We start from the raw sequence: 24090 nt of genomic DNA, 5'->3' as shown, positions 1-24090 counted from the left end.
CATTCTACGCTGGCCTTACGCACGGCGCAATATGTTCAGGAGCTATATGGCCAAATGTCGAGGGGTCTGCTGGTCACGACGAGAGGGCCTCAGGAGAGGGAGGGAGAGTTCGTGCTGTTTTGCTCTTCCTCCTCCTCTTCCGTTGAAGGAGTGTAGACAATAGTGGTTTACTATTCGGTCCATAGATTAGGTTGCATGTCCCACAATCGATTCTCACGATATGCCAATTGGCGTGGTTAGACGTGTGGAACATTGGGATAACTTTTGTCGAATAGTTCCAACCAGATGCTAACGTTCGCCCAACGTTACATGATTACAGCACTGGGGTATACAATTCACTTAAGACGAGTCCATGATCTGGCAATAGTCAACCCTCTTAGGTTTTTTCGGTAAAGTCACGTAGGTAAAAAATTAAATTACAATTATTTTTATTAATTTTAATTATAAAATAAAATTAAAATTATTTTTATTAATTTTAATTATATTTTTACCTACGTGACTTTACCGAAAAAACCTAAGAGTATGAATCCTTGCAGTCACGAAAGCTTCAAATCTGGCAATAGTCAACCCCTTGCTGCAGGCATCATCGTGTACCAGGATAGACACCTGGAGTTGTGTTTCACCTGAGCAGCGCATAATCTGGGGTCAACATCCCACGCTTCTTGATAACAGTGACAGGTTGAAGAATTCTGGGTGAAATTGTGCACGACGATTGCGGTGTATACTTATTGCACATTATGTACCGATTTTTAAAAATGTAACTTAAATATAAGAAAAATTAATAATGTTGTTGAAGCAACATATGGCTTTAAACTGAACATTTTAGAATGGACACTGCTTCTGTCAATTGCCAATTTACGTGGTATGAAGGAGGGCTCATTGCCTGTAACGTCGCTTTTTGCTATATTTTGCTTCTAAGGCAATGAGTGTGTTTTGACGAATGTGACCAGTGGCTGCCCAGGGCCTCTTCGTGGGGGGTCGTGGGGGGGTGGGCGTGGCTAAACACGAGGTGGGCGGGGCTTGTATCAGCCAGAGGGCGGGGCTTAGTTCCCATAGACGCGGGCGGGCTGTAGGCGGGGCTTCGATTCAAGTGGGCGTGGTCAGCCTAAGGGGGCGGGTTGGATTGGGGTGGGCGGGGCGAGTGGGCGAGTGGGCGGGGCGAAGGTCCAGTGGGCGTGGCTCGTGTCGGGGGACCCCCCCCCTGGACATTGTGTAGGGGCGTGGCCTGCCTGGGCAAGAGGCGTGGCCTCTAGTCGAGTGGGCGGGGCGAGGGGCGAGTGGGCGTGGTTAGTGGCGAGTGGGCGTGGCTCGTGTTGGGGGACCCCCCCCCTGGACATTGTGTAGGGGCGTGGCCTGCCTGGGCAAGAGGCGTGGCCTCTAGTCGAGTGGGCGGGGCCTCTAGTCAAGTGGGCGTGGCCTCTAGTCAAGTGGGCGGGGCTAGGGGCGAGTGGGCGGGGCGAGGGGGCGAGGTGGTGGCACGAGAGGGGGCGGGGCTCCGTGTCACACGCGCGCGCCTCTCGACGGAACTCGGAAGTGAAAATGGCGGCTGTGAAGAAGCCGGAAGGTGAGGCCCTACCGCCGCGTCTCCCCCTCCCTCCTCGCCTCCCTCCTAGCCCCGGACCCCTGGGCTCACGCGGGCTACCTCTCCCTTCCTCGGCGCCGCGTCTCGCTTGCCTATCACCCTGATCCCGCCGGCACAGGGGTAGTCTAGGAGGTTGGTAGAGGTGGTGGGGGGGGGGTGTCGTGACTGGGTTGTGCTGCCGGGTTGAGTGGCTCCTATCCGGGCATGGGAAGTCGGGCTCGATAGCCCACCTCGTACCCCCTCTTCTACTCTCGTCGCTCTCCCATTCTTCGTCTCTTATTGCTCGTCTCCCTTCTGTCGTGTCTCGTCTCGTCTCCTCGCGGGTTGGCCAGCCTTCGGCGGGGCGAAGAGAGGCGAGGAGGAGGCTGTGGGAGAGACGCGTGCTTCGCGCACGTGTTCGCCGCCGGCGTGCGGGGGCATTTAAATGGACTTTAAACGTCGTGGCTGCGTGCGCTTGTTGTCCACTGATGATGAAGCAGTAGCAACTCTTATGATGAGCACGAGTGTTGAGCTTAACAGCTGTATTGCTGTGCTGGTTGCGCGTGCTGTTAATGCTATTGGTTTGTATGTGTGTATGCTGTTTGACAGCTTGTAATAACAGTGCTTTTAAATGGACTTAAAACACCGGGGGGGGGGGGGGGGGCTCCGTTGCGTGTGCCGATTGATGTAGCGGCAGCGCTGCTCTCGATTATTAGTATCAGTGTTGACCTTAGCAAGTATACAGATGTTAATTGTCGCATACTCTTAAAACTATTGGTCTGTGTGTATAGTGTTCTGACAGCTCGTATAAACAGTGTAGTTTTTTTAATATTGTTAATAATAATGACGAAGCTGTCATTTCCATGCCTGTGTCAATGCAGCATCATTTTAGTCCTGTCCCCAAGAACTCTATTGCTATTTTTGTCAACCATCTGTGTTGTTGAGATCGCGTTTAAGAGGCTAGTTCCAGTGTGCAGCTCGTTGTGATGTTCGTGAGACTCTTGTCATTGAAATTGAAGAGCAGGCTGGCATCACTACATCGTCAATGCTGTGTGTCATTATTGATACAGTATTGTGGCAGGTTCGTCACTGAGACATGTAATTATTATTATAAATACTATTGTTGAGAGAGTCTGTCAGAGGCTAGTTTAATTTCAGAGAGTGGACTGCTCGTGTAAGCATTGTGTGTCGTAGCAAGTGAAGAGCGCATTGCTTTCTCTACAGTACTGTCAGAATTGTCCCGAATACCTGCCTTATCGTATAATTATTGATAGAATTGTTATTGATACATCTTTTATGGGCTTTTCCCTTATTGCCAAGCGTGTAACGTTAGGGATACGGGCCGTGTTTAATTGTGAAAATTACATTGGCTTCAATGAATTATTTGCATTGTCTCTATTATTGGTACATTCATATAACATCTCCATTCGAGAGGTTCTATTAATGTAGTATTGTCTTTAATTGCTCCCTTATTCTTCTTAGTACTCACCATAATGTTGTTGCTGTTAATCCTGCGCGTTACTGCCCTTAAGAGTGTTGTGTTATTAATGTTATTGTTGTAAACACTGGAGTTTAAGAGGACTCATGTATTCCTTGCTCGACATGTATTTAATTGCTGTATTTCTCCGAGTGTTAATTCTCCGCTTGGGTTACTATTCTACTGATCCATTCCGTTGTGTTAATACCAATCATGCGTTTTGTTGACGCAGTGTTTATTGAGGTCATCTTCCTCACATTGCACAAATTGTCATCCCACGTGTGTCAGCATTGCCCTTAATAGCCGCAATGGTTCGTTTAAAATGCTACCAAACCAACACGCGGCATGACTGCTGTTGACAGCGTTTTAAGAGAGGCCCTGGCTATGCCCGTGTTGTGTCCCTGCTTGACAGCTGTCAGACGTGGCTTGTACATCTGCCCAGCCGTGCATACAGACAAAGAGCCCCCGTTTAGCCTTAACAGACTGTTGGGGCAAGTGTGGTTCGCGAGCCACTTATGAAGGCAGGCATGTCACACGATGGGGTGGGTGGCCAGCACCACGCCCGGCCGCCTTTGTCTCCCCGGTGGCGATGTTTACATTTAAGGCTGAGTCGACCTGAGTGAGGCCCGGGAACGGTTCAGATCATCGTCACCAGTGTTGGCCGTGACCGGGAATCGAACCTGGGTCTCCAAGTTCGTAGCACAGCGTGCTAACCGCTCCGCCACATACATAACATGCATGCAGAAAGACAAAGATCCTCCGTGTAGCCTCAACAGACTGTTGGGGCCAGTGCTGTTAGCATACATGCACACACATGCACACACACAGCAGCGTCTTCAGAGCTTCGCAGTTGTTACTCAGCGTTGTCTTCCGCTCTGCTGGGCTGCGTGCTCCTACGTGCAAGAGCATCCGTCGCTTCTTCTCTCGCCTGCACGTCTCTTTTTGTTGTTGCTGGTTGCTGGAAATCCCGTGCGGGCGAAAACCGGGAGGGCTTTCCCCCCCCTTTGGCACGATGAAATAAATAAATATACCCCACACCCCCAAAAAGCTATGCCATAACTGAACATACATACATGCCTATGGATATAGGTTTACGCAAAGGACTGTGTGTGTACACGCGAATGCCGTTTACCATAATGATGTATACGCGTGCACGTGTCCATACCGTATCAACCCATACGGCTTACCCCGTATTCTTGAACAGGAAAATTTAGTTTTTATGTCCATACGGCGTACAAGCCGTTTCAATACGGGGGGGGGGGGAAATCCTATTTTTGTCCATTTGTTAGTGTTTCTCCCTTGTGCTGGGACTTTGCGGGATGAACGTTGAGATTTATAAGAGCACGGGGTGACCAATAAGGTCTGAATTGGTCTGTAATAAGGTAGGGCACTGATAAGGGGTTGACAGGTATGATGCGCAGTCTCTTAGACAATCCACTGCTGGATGAGGGGCCTTCCGACGCTATTCGGGGCATGGAGGGGGGGTTGTTTGACCCGTTTGGTCACAGCGCAGATAGGTGAAGGTGGCCAGCCATAGATGCAGGAGCAGAGGAGTACCGTATAACAATGGCCCTTTAAAAGCAATGCCCCTCTGCTGTCCACCACACAACCCCACGATCTGTAGCCAATGTTGGTCCCGCAAACCAAACGCTGTTCAGGCTCAAAACATCCTGCCGAGCGTCCGAAACCTTCCGATATCTGTTGGCTTTTGGTCATAATGTTTAAGCACATATACATGACACCGATTATAACCTGCTCCACAGACTATTATCACATACTACGGTGTTATATGTGCACTATAATGCAATACTTCGTTGTACAGCGTGTATTATTAATTCTACATGCAATCAGTGCTTAAATTCTCAACGTATTTTTCCTGGCTTGAAGCCCCACGTGTGTGTGTACATATCAATGAGTGTGCGCTGTTTGTAGTGTGTGTGTGTGGTCTGAACGATATTGCACATACCGTGTGCAGTGTTAACACACTCACACGTGCGGTACGGTAGCTATTTGTTTTTCATATACCTACCGCCACTGTAGTATGTTTCAAACATGTTTTAGTGCCGTGCCTTGTGTGTTGCCTGATTTACAACTGTAGGCTGCAACAAGCACACCGTTTGGCTGTAAATGTCGGCCTTTGAAAGCTGATTTCCTTGCTGGACAGAGTTTTCGGGGCATAATTTATAGGAGGCTGAGACACGTGCCTTTTTTTGGGCTATTGTGCTCGCCGAGGGCATGCATAGAAATTATGTTCGTTAAGTGTGTTTATCAACGTTGACGTCTGTCCCTGTATTAGCGCCGCTGTTTGGCATGATTGTGTTTATGTAACGCAGTCCTATTTAATTAGCAGCTTTCAAAATGCCGACGTACAATAAACTGTGATATGCCGTGATTGAAGTTGCATGAGAATGTATTTTAATGTTCAAATCGAGTGCATTTAAAAAAAATGTTGCGGTATACGATGAAATGTGTTAGTAGTAGTGGTAGTTGATTTTGAATCACCCTGTGAGTCAAGAAGTTTTAAATCGGGTTTTCATCAACCAAAAAAAACCAACACCACCGCTTCTCTGACATATATGCGCAAGTCACGATAAAGAAAAAAACAATAACAAATCAGCGAAAAAAAATAGATAGCAAATCATAATCGCAATATAAAAATGGTCCTCTTTAAAAAAAAATAATAATACAGTAATTGCATCTTTGCAGATTCATTGACTGCCTGAAACACAAGACAGCTTGATGCAGTCTTCCTTAGTTTAAATCATTGCCGTAATGGAGACATTGTCACTTCTGTAACATACATTACAATAAAAATAACTATAAAATAAACATGTACAATAACAAACGTGTAGCAGTGTAATATTGCTTGTCTGCCATTGTTTGACAGCTGCCCCCAAAAGTCATTTTCATGCATAATGTAATTGCATTTGCGTTAACTATTTTCCAGGTAACCATATTGTTTTCTGTAATTACTTGTATTTAAACGGAGCGACAGTGGCACACATTGCTAAGCCGATCAGAAACGCGGCAGAAGTCGTTTTGTGAGGTTTTTGTTTTTGTTGATGTTTTTTTTTTACACCAAAACCGATGAGGCAGGCGAGTCTGGTTTGGCAATACCATTCGAGCGGACGTGCTTCTTTCGCGCGCCCCCCCCCCCCCCCTTTTGCCTGAATAAGAATCGCCTCCTTCCAGGGGGGCACCACCAGCCTGGCCTCAAACACTGCCTCCGGAGACCCCCCCGCTCGCCGCTTGCGCTGCTTGCTGCTTCGTGCCCACGTGCGCAGTTCGCGCTGCCCGTGGCCCTTCTAGCGGCGGATTTGTTGCTGTTTTGCAAATGGTCACGCACTCGTAAGTTACGCTGGGGGTGTCCGATCAGCCTTGGCTGCCCACGCGCCTTGCACGCGTGTGCGGAGCTCTGCTCGCGAACGGAAGAGAATCCCTGCACACCCCCCTCCCTTCTCTCTCTCTCATGTGGTGGTGTCCTCCTGCTGTTTAAGGTCACCGCATTTCTGCAGCTGGCAATAATTTTTATCTTAAAGCCTTCATCCAACGGTGTTTCGTACCCCACCCACCCACAGCCACCACCACCAACATTCCGCTTAATTGAGAGTAGTTGGCTAATTATATTCGCTCGGACAATTATGTTGCAATAATGCTGAAGGATCTGCATTGGATTTCTGCCCGCCGAGGTTACCCATGCGCGCATATCAATTAAGGTTTCTCGGTGCTGCGATTTTCGCTCGGTGTTTTGTTGACGCCGCTGTCGTTGTTGTTGCTGCTGCTGCTGCATACCAATCGGCGGCGTTTGAGTGAGCCTTCGACTGGCAGGTAACGTCCAAACCATATGTTAATTCGCCGCTGTCGAAAGGACTTGAAACTTCAGCTTTAAAATGCTGTTACTTTTCCCTGTTGACACTGAATTATTGATTTCGAGCACAAAAAGGAGCTGACCTCTTTATCCCTTTAACCTCTAGCTACTAGGCATATTGTCTCTTGTCTGCACGAATGCCCTTTCTCCTTAAGGACACTGTTGTATCTCGGGGGGGATGTCTTTCTCACGTTTGAAAAAAAAGCCAATTCCTATATTTAATTTATAGATTACTAACGGAATATTACCGCCACCTTTGAAATGGCCTTCAGTATGTGGGCCACGGTTGTGCTCTGCATAATGACCATTTTTAAAATGAAATATTAGGCTTTGCTTTATTTACCTCATTAAAACAATGAAAAGTACTGTTTTTGGCCTAATTGGGTGATTAAAAATGTCTCAGGTGTTCACTGCAGCATGAAAAGAACGTCTGGTATTTGGTCCTAAGCCACGCGCAGGTGATGACGCACTGCTCAACGCACGGGTTAATATTTCTGCAATTACAATACAGCTCAGCTGTATATAATTGAAGGTTGTGAATTCATAATGTGCACCTTTACTCATACTAACTGTACAAATATGTTCACGCCAATCATGAGAGTATGGTCGTTATTGTTCTCTTGATGAAGCCAATGGAGATCGCAGCCAAATTGATTTCTTTTGCACCTCGCAGATGGCGAGCAGCCGTTTCAATTGCGCACTTCTTGAGGCGTCCAAATCGGCCTGGAAAATAAACAGCGGCTCGCTTTCTTTTACCGATGCGTACCTCCCCAAATTCCTCAGCACCACCAATATAGGTAAAGGTTCTTTACTTCTGTCATCATCATCATCATCATGGGCAATGCTCTGCTTTATGACAGCCTCCCTAAGATCTGCCCAGCGCCTGCACACGAGCTAATTTAATTGCTCCATCTCTTGGGTGGACGTCCTATAAGGCAAATTCCATTTTTTCCTTACCTTGTACGATGTAAAATCTCGCAGCTGAAAGCCCTGTTGTTCCGTTTTTTTACATAACGTACCTTACACAAGCTGATAAAAAAGGTAATTCCTTTTTCTTTGCTTGACTCTACCATATTTTTGCTTTGTGAAGCGTGATCGTGGTGACATTTTTATTGCACTCTTGGTCTGTTGTATAAGAGCACTTCTGCACAAGCCTGTCTCATTTTCGGACAATGATTCTATTAAATGTGAACGTACACATTTTTACAAGTGAGCATTGCTTCCAGTTGTAGAATATTAAATATCACTATGCCTACTGGGCACAATCTGTAAGAATGAAAAGACGCGAGTGCGCACCTGTGGTTTTTATATAGCTAACCTATGAACAATATTCCTCGCACATATCCACGTTTATGCTCAAAACGTCAACACTCTTTGTACAAACCGACGATTTTAATCACGTGTTCAAATATATACACGCTTTACGTTCCTCCAGTTTTATTACGATTGTGTTCTTGGCGTCACGTTATTGGATAAAACTCCGATCTGATCTCTCGCAGAGCACTGCAACCCTTGGTGTTTGAAAACGATCTGCCAAAGGAAATGTCACACAACTACAGTGCCATGAGATGCCTGCAAGTGCCCTCCAGTCCATGCAATAGGGGGCAGCACTTTTCCACTTGCTCTGCCACTCAGAGTAATGTTCATCACTTGGCCAGTGAAACCCATCTTGTTAAAATTCTCAGACCTGGAATTTGGCCAATTTAAATGCAAGAATTGTATTTCACGTATCTTTTTTGTGTGTGTGCATAGATTCGTGACGATGCCGAGACTGTCAACACTGTAGATGAGAGAGCCAGGTTTTAATTACAAGTTGCTTGCTTGGACCCAGGATCTTCAGTGTGCCAGCTCAGCACTGTGACCTTTTGAGCCACCCAACGACCCTAACTCAATTTTAGTCAATAAAAATCGTAGACATTAATGTGTTTTTTTTCATATTAAAATTCTAGTACCAAAACTAAATAGTATAAAATAATATCACAGTGCGATTTTATCCACAATACAGCAGCAGTCTGTTAAAATTAACGTCCCAACAAATAAACTGAAGCATTGCACCATGTTGTAACGATGTAAACTTATTGGCATGTGATATTTACTGTGAAGAAACCGGTAATAAAAGGGAGCACATGAAGCAGACGTTGCAATAACAACTGCGTTTCAATAGCCTAGGTTTTATTGGACCATATCTTACGATGGAAATCCCCAAAAAGTTTGGTGAAAAGCAGTAAAAAATTGGATGACGTGGTCCCATATTTGGCCACATTTGTTTTAAAAGTCAATAAATGGCACGTTTCTGAATTATATTTCTGCGGAAATGTGTCCGAGATTATCTGCAAAAGCTGAAAATACCAAATTCCTAGCATACAGTACCCTACGATGCAATTCGTCTTGGTTTTTCTGTAGCTTAAGAATGCTAAGGTATCTCAAGACGCCGCACAATCGTGACAGGGCAATACATCACAAGGGTGCGGTGAGGATAAAGCAGATATTAACACAAAAATATTCGGCTTTGATGCGCTCTGTGTATGGGTCATAGCAAGGTACAGTACTTATATAAAGCATCCAGAGAGAACACAGTTTAAAATCAATGTACAGAGGGCAAGTCAGATCCAAGGACGGAAAAGTAAACGACTGTGCAAGACTGTAGGAACAGCAGAGGAGAATGAGTGACCTCCTTTTATGCAGATGCACTTGATTTGACGAAAATGAGTCTCCCCATCGCTAGCATTACGAAGCAGTGTTAACCTTTTAAACAGTCTTTATGGTGCATAAAACATTACAATTACCATTGTAATGACAAATGATCACAAAAATTGCATACTAAAAACAATATCTTTATTCAGCACAGTGCAGTAAATTTGAGGGTTGAAGCAGTGATGCAGTGGATATCCCGCAGCGCTCCGAGCTCGACTCCCCGAGTTTGATTCCAGGCTACGGCACTGTGGCGAGATGTTAACTCCTTCGCCTGGCATGCAGGAGGATATGAGTCGTACCCAACCCTGACGCCTGGATAGTTGGAGTTTGCACGTCTCTCTCCCTGTGGTGGTGTGGAATTTTCTCCGGGTCGTCCGGTTTTTCCCCCCACATTAGAATGAACATGCGTTTAAGAGTATTTGGCTGTTATACATTTCCACGTGATAAGCCACTTTGTTGAGCGATAATTTGTGGCCGGGTCGCTTCTGAAAAAGACCCATATAGCTCAGTGGGCCTTACCTGGTAAAATAAAATGTTTAGTTTCGTTGACCAACCCACACGAACCAGCCTAGTGTGGTGACGTACTCTACAGTTAAACAGCTCGCATGGCTCACATGGCATGGGAAGGCCTTCATCCAGCAGTGGATCGACAAAGAGGTGAAATGTATTATTCCTGTATAATGAATCGGTCAACACAGTATCGAGTAGTTTGTATTATTTTAATGTGCAAATACAATTACTTGTATTTAAATTCCCGCTATCTAGACGATACTTTAAAAATGCAATTAAGAGTGTTGTAATGCAATTTGAAAGTGTTCAGTCAAATCGTACTTATGCTGCAGAGAACAATTCTACAATTTTTAAATACTCCGAATAAAAACTGCGTGTTGGTGCTTACAGGTGCAGTGGGTTAGTTAACTGCCCCTGTGAACTCGGCATCCTGAATTCTATTGCCACTCACGGTTAACATCGGTGGCGAGTGATACCTGAACCGTTCCTGGACACCCCACACTTCTGCACCCCCCCCACCCCCAAACCTTCCCCCCGCTTAACCAGCCTCCACCGACCAAAGTGGTGAAGTATTATCACACAAACAGACTTTGTAACCCACACGGGGTAGGGATACTTTAATACAGCAGTGCTTTGACTACAGCGGTCACACAATCCGATTTAAATACAACATACTGTAGACTGAATGGAAACACCTAATACAGATTCTTACGCGTGCTTTTCGACGCAAGTATCATGAGCTTAAGCATCGATATTAACCGATGAATCGATGCCATTGAATGCCAATCTGAATTTCCCCTGTTCACAGACGCTCATTTGGTGAACGAGGTTTACAGCCGAAGGACACGTTGCCATGCAGTGCAATAACTCAAGCTCTGCATTGTTACGGAGGGTCATCTTCATGGACAAATGATTACGGTGTGCCGGGCTGTCTCGGAGGGCTAATGCCTGTGTCTGGGTACCGAGCCAGCTCATGAAGCTGTTGCCCCAGTAGGGTGATGCACGTGCAAGTTTTTTTTTTATTCCCCGTCAGCTTGTCTCGGTTCAGTTACTGACGATTGCACAAGGAACAAAAAATAAAATCCACGTCTTCAGTTAAAGCCCAAATCTCTCAATTGAGCATCCGGAGAGACCCTCCAATGTTGGCGGGGGTCACATGTCAGTGGTGGAAATTCCACATTTCCATGCTGGGGGCAGTCTTCCCTCGTAGCATGACCATGAACTTTATGGAGCTGTAAACAGATTATTGCCCGAGATGGAGTGATGTGTTTTGTAGAGCTGAGAGTTGTGTGATACTAAAAAAAAAATGACATGAGAATAAAAGGTGATACATTGCCATGACATCTCTATTAAAAAAACTCGACTAAGTTGAGCCAAAGCTGTACTGTTAATGTCAGGCTACACTATAACCATACCGTATTTCCAATTGTGAATCAATGCCCATGTTAACGAATTTGGAATTGATGTTCGCGTAAAAATACGGAGCACCAAAGGCCGGATCTTTTTCGTGCTTTCTCATGTGACGATAGATATGTACGGTAATGTGCTTTCATATCACAGTGCCTTCTGCAGGGCATGCAAGTCACTTTCATTTGGATGGGACACTGGGAGAAGTGGCGCATAAGCCTAGTGCAGAGCTCTCCTCTGCCTCGCCAGGCTTCAGTGATGACACCATGTAACATGGTTTTTTTTCTTCTTGGTTCTTTCGGTAAAGTCACGTAGAATGGAAATAATAAAATAATAAAAATAAAACCTAAAATAATTCTCACGACGTTTCGGCCACAACGCAAGCAGCCATCCTCAGGTGAAGAACAGGTCTGTCGAGAAGACAGAGTCTGAATGACACACTCCAGGCTTGGAGCGTCTATTTAATTAAGCTGGGATGGAGGGGGGGGAAGAGCACCTTGACAAAATAATTTGCATATCAAGAGGAATTTATTCTTGGTTCTCTTGGTAAAGTCACGTAGAAGGGAAATAATAAAATAACAATATTACTTTATTATTTCCCTTCTACGTGACTTTACCGAAAGAACCAAGAAGATGAATCCCTGCAGTCACGAAAGCTTTAACTCGAAACATGATTTTGGTTCCTGGGTAGTAAGTGTTATTTCTAATTGTTTATGCCTCAAAAGTATAGAAAATTACTATTATTCCCCACAAACTTTGCTTTTGTGACCAGGACTTTACGTGAAGGAATGACACAAATGCACACGTTTTCTCATTGAAAATAGCAATTAGAAATAACACTTACTACCCAGGAACAAACATTTTTTTTGTTGCACAGTGTATAATAATGCCATTTATTCATTGAAGCCTCACTGAGTATTAATGCTCCTTTTCAAGATGGTCCTGTTTTGAGATTTTTGGTCAATTTTAGGAACCGGAGTACACAGAATATTTGCGTACATGGGACAATGACACCGCTCCGCACGTATATATTTAAGAATCCATTGCCCTTCTGCCATCTTCTGGACACCTCATAGCTCAAGCTCACACCACTTGGTATTCTTAGACAGCATCCTGCACAAATACTAACCAGGCTCAGACCTACTTAGCTTCTGAGATCGAGTGAGATGAGGCACATTCAGGGTAAATTGTCTGCAGAGTGGTACGTGCGAGAAGTGTGTCGTTTAAAAAAAAAAGTGCTGCGTTTGCAATAAACACTGGCAACGAAATTGACTCGATACAATTTAAAGAAAACAATATCCAGAAGAGGAAAAGTGAAAGTAAATAATTGCTCCATTCAAATAAGTATTTTGTGTTGTTACAGTGAGCTGCCACTTGAATTAAACGGTACATCAAGAGCGTTGCCACCCCAGATTAACAAGCCTTTTGGGCGATTGCGTTTCGGTGCTGACGCAAGCGTGTGTTTTCGGGGGACAGAGTCGTCATTATGATTTTTTGTTGTTGTTTTTGTTATGTTCCAGTTCGGCTCGTCATCCGCGAGGCATCCCACACGGCTGTGATTTTTTCGTGCCGTCTGCGCCGGCGATGTTTTTAAGGATCGGAGCTTAGCTCCTCGCGGCGTCCACGGCCGCGGCTCTCTGGTCCCCTGAAAAGGGGGCTCTACCACGTGACGTCAGCCGCACGTGCGTCTTGCCCGCCACACTTTTAAGATGGACGATTTGAAGTTTTTGCGTGTTTGCATTTCCCGCGAGGCCCTTCCGTGTGTCTCGTCGTAGAATGTGGTGCGTACGTACGTGCAGGCGAGAATGGGTACTGTGCGTTACTACTGTGAATTTCCCCCCCCCTCCCACCGATTGCACTTTGTAGGTCTCCATCGTGTGTTTTCGGTTCGGACCGCGTGTTTGTCGGGCGATGATGTCGGATCTTTCGCTCCACGTGCTGGGAGCTTCGTCAGCTTTCTTCAGTTCCTGAAGCAGCGTATGGAGCGAAACGCCGGGCATCGTGCCGAACACCAGATCGTACAACGTAAAAACAGATCGCAGCTGTACCCATATCTTGTTTGCATATGCAAATTAAAATAAAACGAGCACGAGGGCAGTGATCTCATCTTGTTTTTTTCAATCCAGCTGCAGAAATTGCATAGGCGTACAACTCTTGAAGTCATACAAAGTAGTACTCGTTTTACCCACCCTCCTGAGAAATTAGGGTTTGAGTTGTTTACCGGTCGGGCATTGAACTCGCAAACGTCATATCATCATCCAAGTGCTCCAAGCAGAGTGCCGCCGATCTTAAATACATTTTTCTAATAAAAATTATTACGGTACATTTTTTGCAAAGTACGAACTATTTTATCGTGTTCATAGCCTGTGATCAAATCACCCGGAATGGGCCCGATCTGGGAAGCCAAGCAGTGTTGAGCCACCATGCATAAAAGACGTATGTGCAGGTGGAGAGCGCAGAGGGCAGTGCAGCAAAACTCCACGTTTGTACTGTGCATCTACGTGCCTGACCAAATTGGTAAATTACGGTCGAATAATTCCCACAATCCCCATGCAGCATAGGGAGGCCCTCATCCAGCAGTGGTTTAAGAAAAAGGACTGTAAAATGTTACGACAGTATTAGACTAACGTGTCGTTTGTCATCCCTTACCCCCTGCCATTTCTGCCCTGTATTCAAAGTTTGGCGTCAATACATTTGTTCTATGCCGAATATAAGACAAGTTGACACAATGCCACAGTGTCATTATGGCAAGGCGAGTACTTGACACAATTTCCAATGATTTTATTTCTTCCAATTTTAAGGGGATATTGATTCACGTACACAATGCTTCATTTAAATTGTACAATTACGCTTTACTTATATTGTGATGTTTTTCCCCCTTGACCGGATTATTGGAAGGCGGTGTATGTTTTAAAATTCACAAGAATGGTATTCACACTTCATATTCTTGGTTCTTTCGGTAAAGTCACGTAGAAGGGAAATAATGAAATAAAGAATATGAATCCCTGCAGTCACGGAAGCTTTAAATCGGTATTCACACTCATTATTTCCAAGTTTGTACAATGTAATATAAATCGGTATTCACACTCATTATTTCCAAGTTTGTACAATGTAATATTGTACGATGTTTTATATACAGCATAGAATATGTATGATGAATGCTGTATGGAATGGTATTTTCATTTAGCTTGCACACATGTGGCTTTGGACCAAAAGGAGGCTGTCAGTAGCAATGACATACTCCTCCAGTCTTAACACAGAGCGGTTGAGGACTGGCTTGGCCATTAATCTGGCCAATATGAAATCTGGACCACGAGCAGCATGCATGCATGCAGTATTGGAAGCGAAGGGCAGTGTGCGAGCCCATGGCACTCAAGGCATCTGGCAGAGCTGCGACTGTGCTGGCAGATTTGTGGTTGAGCGATGGAATATAGAGGTCAATTATAATTATCAATGTAAATGGGAGAGAAAATAAAATCATCTCCCTTGCTGGAGATATTTTTGGGCGAGTTTTTTGGAAAGTCTTGTTGTTGTTGTTGGTGGTGGTTTGTTTTTAATACGTATATTTTATGTTAGTTTTTGTTAACGTGCGGTGTAGTTTATGCTGCAACGTGTGATTAAAAAACAAACGTATTGACGAAATAAACTTATTTGAGATTCATCACGCTGGCTTCAACAGACGCGGGACTGGCTGTGCATATAAAAGCTTGGGTGGGGGGGGGTGAGTCTGTCCTTAGAAAATTGGCAAATTCGATGGCGAATAACTCAATAATGTCTCAAGATAAAATTGCACAAAAAGTCTGTAATTAGCTAGGTCTGTAAGCTCTCCAGGCTGGTTAAATGACACAACAATTCCAAATTGGTCTTTTTTTATCATCTCACTTGGCCCAAATTTTGTCCCATGATTTTTTATTCTTTAGATGTTATTAATTAAAACTCCTGTCGTTCCTATGTTCTCATGGGCATTTATCTTAACATTTTTTTTTATTTGTTAAGTTATAATCAACTGCTGCTTGGTACATTTACAATAAACGAATGTTGTGGTTCCATAATGTTTTGGTTGCATTTTTTTCTCTATTTGCATGATATGAGCGCATAAACAAAATGAGTCTCAACATTCAGAGAGGATTATTTTGGGTAAACAAACACAATTATTACAGATAATACATTGTGCATATGTAAACAGTATAATGACTATGCACTCGACATGTTATTAATCCAGGATGATTCATGTTCTTTTTATATACACATTTACAAAATGTCATCACCAAAATCATTATTGCCTATGACCAAATGACCATACATTTACCTGACCTTATCGAACCTTAGAAGTGAAGCTGCTTTGAGTCTGGTAAAGTAGCGTAGTGGTTGGCGCACTGCGCTGCCAACCTGGTGACCCAAGTTCGATTTTCCCACGCACGGGCAGCACCAGTGACGATTATCTGGACCGATAATTGTTTTTTTACCCTTCTATCTGGCAACAAAACTGACACCTTTTTTTACAAGGAGTCATGTTTACATAGACCACAATACCTGCAGTCATAATGCAAACAAAAAACACAACTCTGATAATGTGCACTGTCCTTGAAGTTGATTGGTCCACACCCGAGACAGCTTTCCTTAGTGCCTAGTCTCACATGGGTTGGACCAGATGACGCCCAAAGGCGCAGGTTTCAATGGTGTATAAGTCCTGGACCCTACTACCCTCACTCAATTCAGTCTCTAATGAATACCTGGTGCGGTGTGCAAACATCGCCACCTGGGGACAAAGGCCGCCGGGCGTTGTGCTGGCCACCCACCCCCTCGCGTGCCGTGCCAGCCTTCATAGGTGCTCGTTAACAGCACTTTGCCCAAAAAGTATGTTCGGGCTATAACGGGGGACTTTTGTCTGTGGATGGGTGACCGCCAGGGCGCGTGGTTGTGAGGTGGCCAGGAAATGTTATTTTACCTGTCATACTTCCAGTGGTAAAGTACGTTTAAAGTACTCAATGTTGCATATGGCATAATACCGCATTATGTAATTGCGTAATGCACACATGCGATTTTGTTTGTCACAGGACGATGAGCACAGCTGGATGCTTAGACTGAGATGATTTTTCACTTTCAGCACTTTGGATTGAGGTCATTTGTACTCTGATCATTTTGTTTAAATACCCACTTTATATATATAGTTTTGTTTCAATTGCATCCGCCCTTGCGTATGTGTACGGTACCTATGGCATATGGTTGTATAATGGCAACATGTGCTTCAGCGGTACACATCCCCGGATTTTATTTATGTTTTCTAGCTTCCTGCAGTGTCACTCCAAAAAGCAGATGGCTTTTCTTTGTACTTTTCATGACCATAAATAACGTACGGATTGCCATAAAAACATCACCGTCCTTAACGTAATGGATGAATAGAAATGTTAAATGAAAGAAATAAAATTGTGCCTCGCTGCCTGTTTGCACTTTGCAGTTAAATTATGTCATTGTCAGACTCTGAAAGGGAAAAACTAAATATAATGTGACATTGGAAGTGTGTTATGATCCTTGACGTTGGATGCTGTGTGTAAAGTTCACTTATCCATACTAGCTCTACCAAATACTTGGCAATGTTGTCATACCCCCTAACATCAATGGATACGTGCTTTATTTTTATTCCGTACAGATGCCACTTTGAAAGAAGCCCTATTTTGCTGTAACTTTCTGTCGTCTCATCCCCAGAACTTGTAGATTCTGTCCTATTTTATCCTGCTGTCCATATAAATTTTGTATGTACAGTACATCCCAATTTGCTTTGTGTATACATTGGGTTGGTGGTGAGATGTTACTGACCTCGCCTGGTATGCAGGAGGTCGTGGGTAGGGGAATTTTAACCCTGATGCCTGCTGTATATTTGGAGTTTGCGTGTTCTCCCCATAGTGGCACGGATTGTTCTCCGGGTCCACCGGTCAGTGGGACCTTACCTGGTTAAACAAGCGTAGTTTATCGTTTAGAAAAGTAAAGGTTCAGCCCCAGCAATTGCTCCTCTCACGGCGCTTACTGTCGGAAGGGGACCTTCGCTGGATGGAGCTCAGCAGAGATCCTCCACGTAGGGAAAGGTGGAGAGGGTATTTGACCTGCTCTTCCACGTTGGCCAAACATCTTGGAACGTGCGGGGCATTACCCACACTTTACCCCACCGCATGTAACCTGCCGATTCACTAACCGCGGTGCACCCATGTACACTACAGGGTGGACAAAGGAAGTGGCAATTCAAGGGGACAATGCGCCATTGTTTTAGCTGCCGTGCCGGGAGATTGAATCGAACTGGTGACCTCTGGATTTCAAGTCCGGTGTGCTCGCCATCACACCACGGTAGCATGCCGTGCACACATATACTGTACAAGTAAAAAAAAACATCATGTAGCTGATTCCCATCTCCATCTTTGATCATGAGCCTTTGGATGAAAATGCTCTGTTCTTACGGTAGGGACCAGTCTCTCCGTAGGACAGCTACTACAGCATTGACTTCCCATTGAGTGGTCCAGGCTCATCAGATATTGCCCATGGTGATAATGATAATCGTGATGATGATATGAATGAACCAAGAATGTTAACATTGGGAGCATGCTTGTAATCGCGTTATCTATATCCAAAACATGCGTACCATGTAACATATCTAAATTAGTATTCTGGAAGAAAAAAACGCCGTTATATTACCCACCACTATAGTACTTGTTAATGAACTCTGCGTGTTAATGAAATATATACAGCAAATGCAATTGACCCATTTGTAAGATTGGCTTTTTCATGTTTAAAGTTTTGTAATTGTCTTCATGTACTGTAAATATTGCTGCGGTGACTGTATTGCATTTACATTACTGCAGTTGAACGATCATTGTTACGTTAAGATGTTCATTCCGGATTTATATAAATCTATATTTGAATTTTCCATAGCCTACTTGTACCGACGCGTTCCAAATAGAACGGTGTACAAAAATATATCCCGTGCGTGCGGCGCACAGATTTGTGTTTCGGGGCAGATTTATGCACGCATGCTTGGCTGCCAAGGCATTGTCCAAGTGGCCTGATGCTGATACATTTCCATGGGCTGACTGCAAGGGGTGAATTAAAGATAAGCTTCTCTGAGTAAGGAGGTGAGGTTTGATAAAGGACATACGATAACAAGGGCAAGATAAGGTCTTGATGCAGTTTGCTGAAAGCCAGGCACTAATACATTTTTAATTTGTATGCATTAATCATTTGCCCGTGCAGCGCTGGGCACGTGCGTTTGCAACCGATTCCGAAGTGTGCGAGAGGTTCCACTGTACGCGGGCTACGGTGGTAATGAGCGAAGCGCCAACCGAAGCATCGCATGGAACCGTTTATGCGGATCGCGTTGGAAGTCTGCGCTAATTGAAATTTAGGTTCATTGCAAAACGGCGCCCCGAATAAAAAGAAAAATGACCACGTGGCCATTTCGCATACCGCCGCCATTCGCATTTCCTGTCAATTATTTCATGCAACAAATGCTCACGTGCACTCATTCAGCTGGGATGCATGTTTAGCACATGTTTAATGTGTGTATGTGTGCCTTATTATGTATGCACGTTCCCCCGATCAACGGCGGTGCAATTAAAACCAATTACGCTGCTGTGATCGTGCATCACGTTGCTGCAATTTTTGCTTCTTATCGATGCAAGAAATACAGCGGGCATGGGGAGACGCTGCCATGATGCAACGGTTAACACACGTCACTTGTAAACGAAAAACTAAACAAAGCCTATGTGTTAAACTAAATTATTTAGTTTGAAACTATAAACTCAACTTTTGAAGGCCCACTGAGCTGTGTGGGCACTTTTCCTGAAGCAACCTTGTTCACAAGTGATAGCCAGACGCGCAGTGGTTTATCACATGGAAAATTATCACAGCCAAATACTACTCTGAAGGCATGTTGATTCAGAGGTACCCGGAGAAAAAAAAAATCCACGCGACCACGGGGAGAGAAAACAAGTAAACTCCAAATATACAATCTAGATTTGAAGCTTTCGTGACTGCAGGAATCCATAATTTTTGGTTCTTTCGGTAAAGTCACGTAGGTAGAAAATAAAATAAATCACGACGTTTCGGGCGCAACAAATATACAGCAGGAGGTCGGTTCACATCTCGCCACCATGGTGCCCTCAATCCAGAGGTCACCAGTTTGATCTCCTTGCAAGGCAGTTGAAGCAATGGAGGCAAGTTTTCTTCAATTCCCTGTCCATGCCCTCATCCCCCCACTGCCTCTTTCCAGCCAGCAGTCTTCACGGGCAATCCACAGTGAGTCGATCGCCAGGCCGCCTGTGGTGGGAAAAAAGTCCGGCTACTCCAAACTCCGTTTGGTCAGCATGGAAGAGTAGGCCCAAAATACTCTCTTAGAAAGGGGCTCTGAGAGTGGTTGCCCTTCCGCCAGCAGTGGCGTGAGCAAGTCATTTTGCCGGGCAGTACCTCTCGCGACTTACAGTGGACGAATGTTGCACGTGTCCTTGTTCAAAATCGCGTTCGGGTCCGTATTGCTGGGCCACGTGCAGGCTGGTTCAAGGGCGAGCGTACGGACCATGGTTATGCCCGGCTTGTTCACCCACCTGCCCACGCCACACACTGTACGTGTACAAATGAATATTTTATGTTTGAGACGCCTGATGAAACGTGGAACTCGCAACGTTGGAAGGAGGTTTCCTGCTTTTATGTCTGTGTCCATGAGTGCTTTGCGTGCGGAGAATTAGTCAGAAGCATCCCACGGGGGAATTGACTGATGCCGAGCCAAAGCATTGCCAGTCTAAAAATAAAGCCGAAATGTAAAATACAAAAACCTGCGATTGGATTTTTTTCTTCTTCCTCCAAACGCAGCGCTGTTTAAAACATACTCGATGAAAATTGTATTTTTTATTCTCTGTTATTTATTTCAACATTATGCGCTGCCCATGGGATTATCTTTGCAAACCGGTATCATTTGTCTTATTTCTGTGTGTTTAATATATTTATATAAGCCTAGTGGATTGCGTCCTCTATATTGAAGTGGAACATTGGCTGCTCTTGGTGGCTCAAATCCCACCTCTACTGAACAGCATTGCAATGCTGCCAGTATTTTATCAGTAACCGGCCAGGTGGCATAATGGCGGAGCAAGCGGCTTGCAATCAGAAGGTCGCGAGTTCAAATCCTCGATGTGTTCTATTCGGCCCATCATCCCTGAAGGGTCGATAAAATACATATACCCCCCCCCCCACCATAGGATAGGGGAATTTTAACCAATAGCTCTCATTTGAGCAGGCAGTTGCATTGACTTTTTTTCTTACTTTTATTTTATTAGTGTGCCGTCTGCAGCATAGACATTGAAGGCTGGTGTTTTTTTCACAAGTGTAGATCATCGTCAATTTCCATGTGTGATCCATGCCTTGGCGGGTAATATGCACTGATTAATAACTTTCTTCTTCAGGCACGTTGATAACGTTACTGGAACACAAGCTGAATGGGGGAAATCGCTGAAAAGTGTTCAAAAAAGCGTGGAGACATGCATGCTGGAATTACATTTTATTGAGAGGCAGAAAAATACAGCACATGGATTAGGGAAAATCTAAAAGTTGTAGACGTCACGTTGGTTGCTAAGCAACGTGTCGGAATGACACGTTTGCGGGAAGGAGTGATGGCCGGTGGTCAAGGCTAATGTGAGAGTAGCAGCCAAGGGAGGGGACATGCCTGTCAGGAGATTGAGCAATGGCATCGGCTCGCGTACAGGAACGAGACTGATTGCATCGTTGCATTGCAGAACCTTGAGAGATGGCGATGGCCTGGGAAGGCCTTCGTCCAGCAGTGGACTGATCATGGCTGATGATGATGAGGAACATTGTCTAGTGACCCGGTGGCACTGGTTAGAGTGCGTGACTCGCAATTGTCTTGTGGAGGGAAGAGCCGTATATAACAACATTGGTTTAGGTTCCACCAATGGATTTGAGCAATGGCCCAACATTGTCTTGAGCAAAGGGGGAGGGGGGCCCCCTTTGACTCTTGACTTGATCAAAATAATGACTGGATGAGGACACCTCTGCTGAGCTGGGAGGGCTCCCTGTTGAGCACAATGAGCTTTGAGATGAGGCTGTTAATTGTATCCAGTGCCATCTCATTCTTGTCCTCCCATCCAGCTGAGAGCCCATTGAGACTACACGTTTATTTGGCAAGAGATACCCTGGATAACAAAAACAAAATTCAAGATACATTGGTGAAGGTGGGACATATTTTCCAAAAGAAGATGTACAGTATGTTTATGTGTATACTAATGAAAATCATCTTTCACTTTGGACGTACGCATGGCTTATATTCTCGCTCGATATTTTCCAGAACGCCGACAGGCTGGCTCGGAGTTGGGATTATCGATGTAAGGCACTGGAGTATAGCATATGACTATCCTAAATAGACCTATATGCCAGTATTGTATCTGATAACATTATACCCTTTTCATTTAAGCCTACAATACTGCGGTATCACGAGGACTAAATGAGGTCCGATGGACGTGGTCCGACAAAAAAAAATCCCGGATATGCGTGCCACACTGTTCCGGCTGGACCGAAGCACTGCAACGTACGTCACGAGCAAAGAACCTCCAACAGAGCCACCGTACGCGTAGCTCAACTTCAACGTTCGCCTAGATTTTTTTGCCAAGAGCAACGTTCGACCAGTCGTGGCCGCCGAGAGTGACCGCGGTCAAAATCCACAGAGGGCTCTGCACGGAAACCCTGTGGCGTGGATACGAAGATTGGTGCTTCGTCGCGGTGAACAATTCAAATTTGGAATTTGGCCGCCGCGTCTTCGGCGGGCGCGGTGATTTCAACGAAGCTCGTTAGCGCTGCATGCATGAAAGCAGACACCTCTGGCCCTCGTGGGTGGAGCAGCGTAAGCTCCAGTGACGCCTGTAAATGTGCATGTGGACCTCCAGGACCCCCGCGGGAGCACCTCGGGTGTTTTGTTGATTTGTTTTTCATTCGTACTAATTATATCCCGGTCGTGCGCGTTGGCCACCGAGGCGCAGAGAAATGCATTTTCCATTTCCTGTGTTACTTTTGGGGGGAACTACCCTGGGATGGTTATGAACAGCCTTCGTCTGATGTGTTCCGAAGGGCCGGCTTACCGACTGGTACAAAGCTGAGTCATTTCGGTTGTGCAAATGATGGTCGAAAGCCTTGCCATGGTGTTGTTTCAAGTGGTCTGAGCCCTGAGATGTTTGTTAAGTTGTGAGCACATTGGAAACTTAAGTCTGTTATAATTCTAAACGCTCAACGCTAGAATGTCCCCGCTTGCTTGAGCAATGGAGTGACAGTTATAGCTGTTGAGAACCGGCGGTGGAAATTTAGCATTTTTTTTATCATCTTCTGACTTGCATCCCGATAGTGCTGTTGTTGTCATGCCATTAAACAACAACTCCATTCTGAACTCTCACAGCAGTGCATCACTCCGTCTTCGGGAGAGTTTGCAGAAAGAGATAAAAAGAACTAATTCTAAAATTCAAGTGACCTCTTAGCCACACTAAGGGGCAAAACTTTTCCCACCTGCGCCACACAGAGAGAAGTGTCCGTCACATGACGGGCCAACTGATGTTTATTTCCATTCTCGGAACTGGAATTTAACAAAATAAAGAGCAAAACCAAAATGTAATATAATTGTTTTTTGTGCAGTGATGTGCGACCAGGCTGACACCATCAACTCCACTATCCCTGAGAACTCAGTTTCATCAGGGGCAAGCTGCCTGCATTTAAACCCAGGATCTCAGTGGTGCCAGCTCAGCACTCTGACCTCTGAAGCCACCCCTGCCACCACGTAATTTCACATCTGTATGGCCGAACCAGTATATCCACAACGCGACCGTTGTTAAACTTACCGAAAGAAGTGCAATCGTAAATTTGTCACGGCTTTTTTTTTTACATCCAGTCATCAATGACTTGATTGAAAGTGAGACCGCAAAACGTGCTACGCATGAGAACCAGATTTGACCACCAGTGGCCACCAAAAAAAACGCCCACATCTACCATCGTAGTTGTGCTGCCACAACTACTTTGACATTGACATCCGTTCCTTCGAGCCACCTGGTCCGAGGGAGACTGGGAGATAACCCTGAAAATCCTTCAGCGCCGAAAGATCAAGTGTCCAGACCGCAGAACCGCAAAAGGTCAACACCATTAACAGTCAAAAGTGACCTCTGTGGTGTGAATGCAGGCCCTTAAGCAAGGGGCTAAATCTGTCTCAGCTTTTATTCCAAGCAACTTCAAAGTCATTTACATCTGCGCAGGAGATGTATAGCTGAAGCTTCTGCGAGCTACTGCATTTTGTTCCAAACCCATGACGGGCCAATAGTTACACTTTAAGCCGTCGATTGAATGGCATTTTCCAGCAGATATCTGGACCTGTTTCCCGTGAGTAATAACTGCACAGTTGTTGACAGTGGAGATTAAAGGACCTTAAGACTTTGGCTAAGCTCAAACTGACAAGTTATCGTTTGTTTTGTAATTCAAAGAGACTGTCTGATCGGTTGCTTATCGCGTTTAAAACTTGTTATGCACTGTGTTAACATTGTGACAGCT

At 45.0% G+C, this 24090-nt stretch overlaps 1 protein-coding gene and 1 long non-coding RNA gene across 2 annotated transcripts in view; both read left to right on the top strand.

The window, feature by feature from the left end:
- The first annotated feature begins 1497 nt into the window (after positions 1-1497).
- LOC133351033 (calmodulin-binding transcription activator 2-like) overlaps positions 1498-24090 on the top strand; it is a 615463-nt gene continuing 592870 nt past the window's right edge. The window contains 1 exon segment of the mRNA XM_061565919.1: positions 1498-1564. Coding sequence (XP_061421903.1) covers positions 1540-1564 — 25 coding nt within the window. The 5' untranslated portion in view covers positions 1498-1539.
- On the top strand, positions 6241-10912 carry LOC133351038 (uncharacterized). The gene is made up of 4 exons (XR_009756142.1): positions 6241-6386; positions 7310-7364; positions 7580-7703; positions 8659-10912. It is a non-coding gene; the product is annotated as an uncharacterized LOC133351038 (long non-coding RNA).

Source organism: Lethenteron reissneri, chromosome 36 (assembly GCF_015708825.2).
Source record: "Lethenteron reissneri isolate LAM-NWPU_2019-01 chromosome 36, ASM1570882v1, whole genome shotgun sequence".
Lineage (NCBI taxonomy): Eukaryota > Metazoa > Chordata > Hyperoartia > Petromyzontiformes > Petromyzontidae > Lethenteron > Lethenteron reissneri.
The sequence above is the reverse complement of the archived record's forward strand: the minus strand, read 5'-3'. Positions and strand labels throughout refer to the sequence as shown.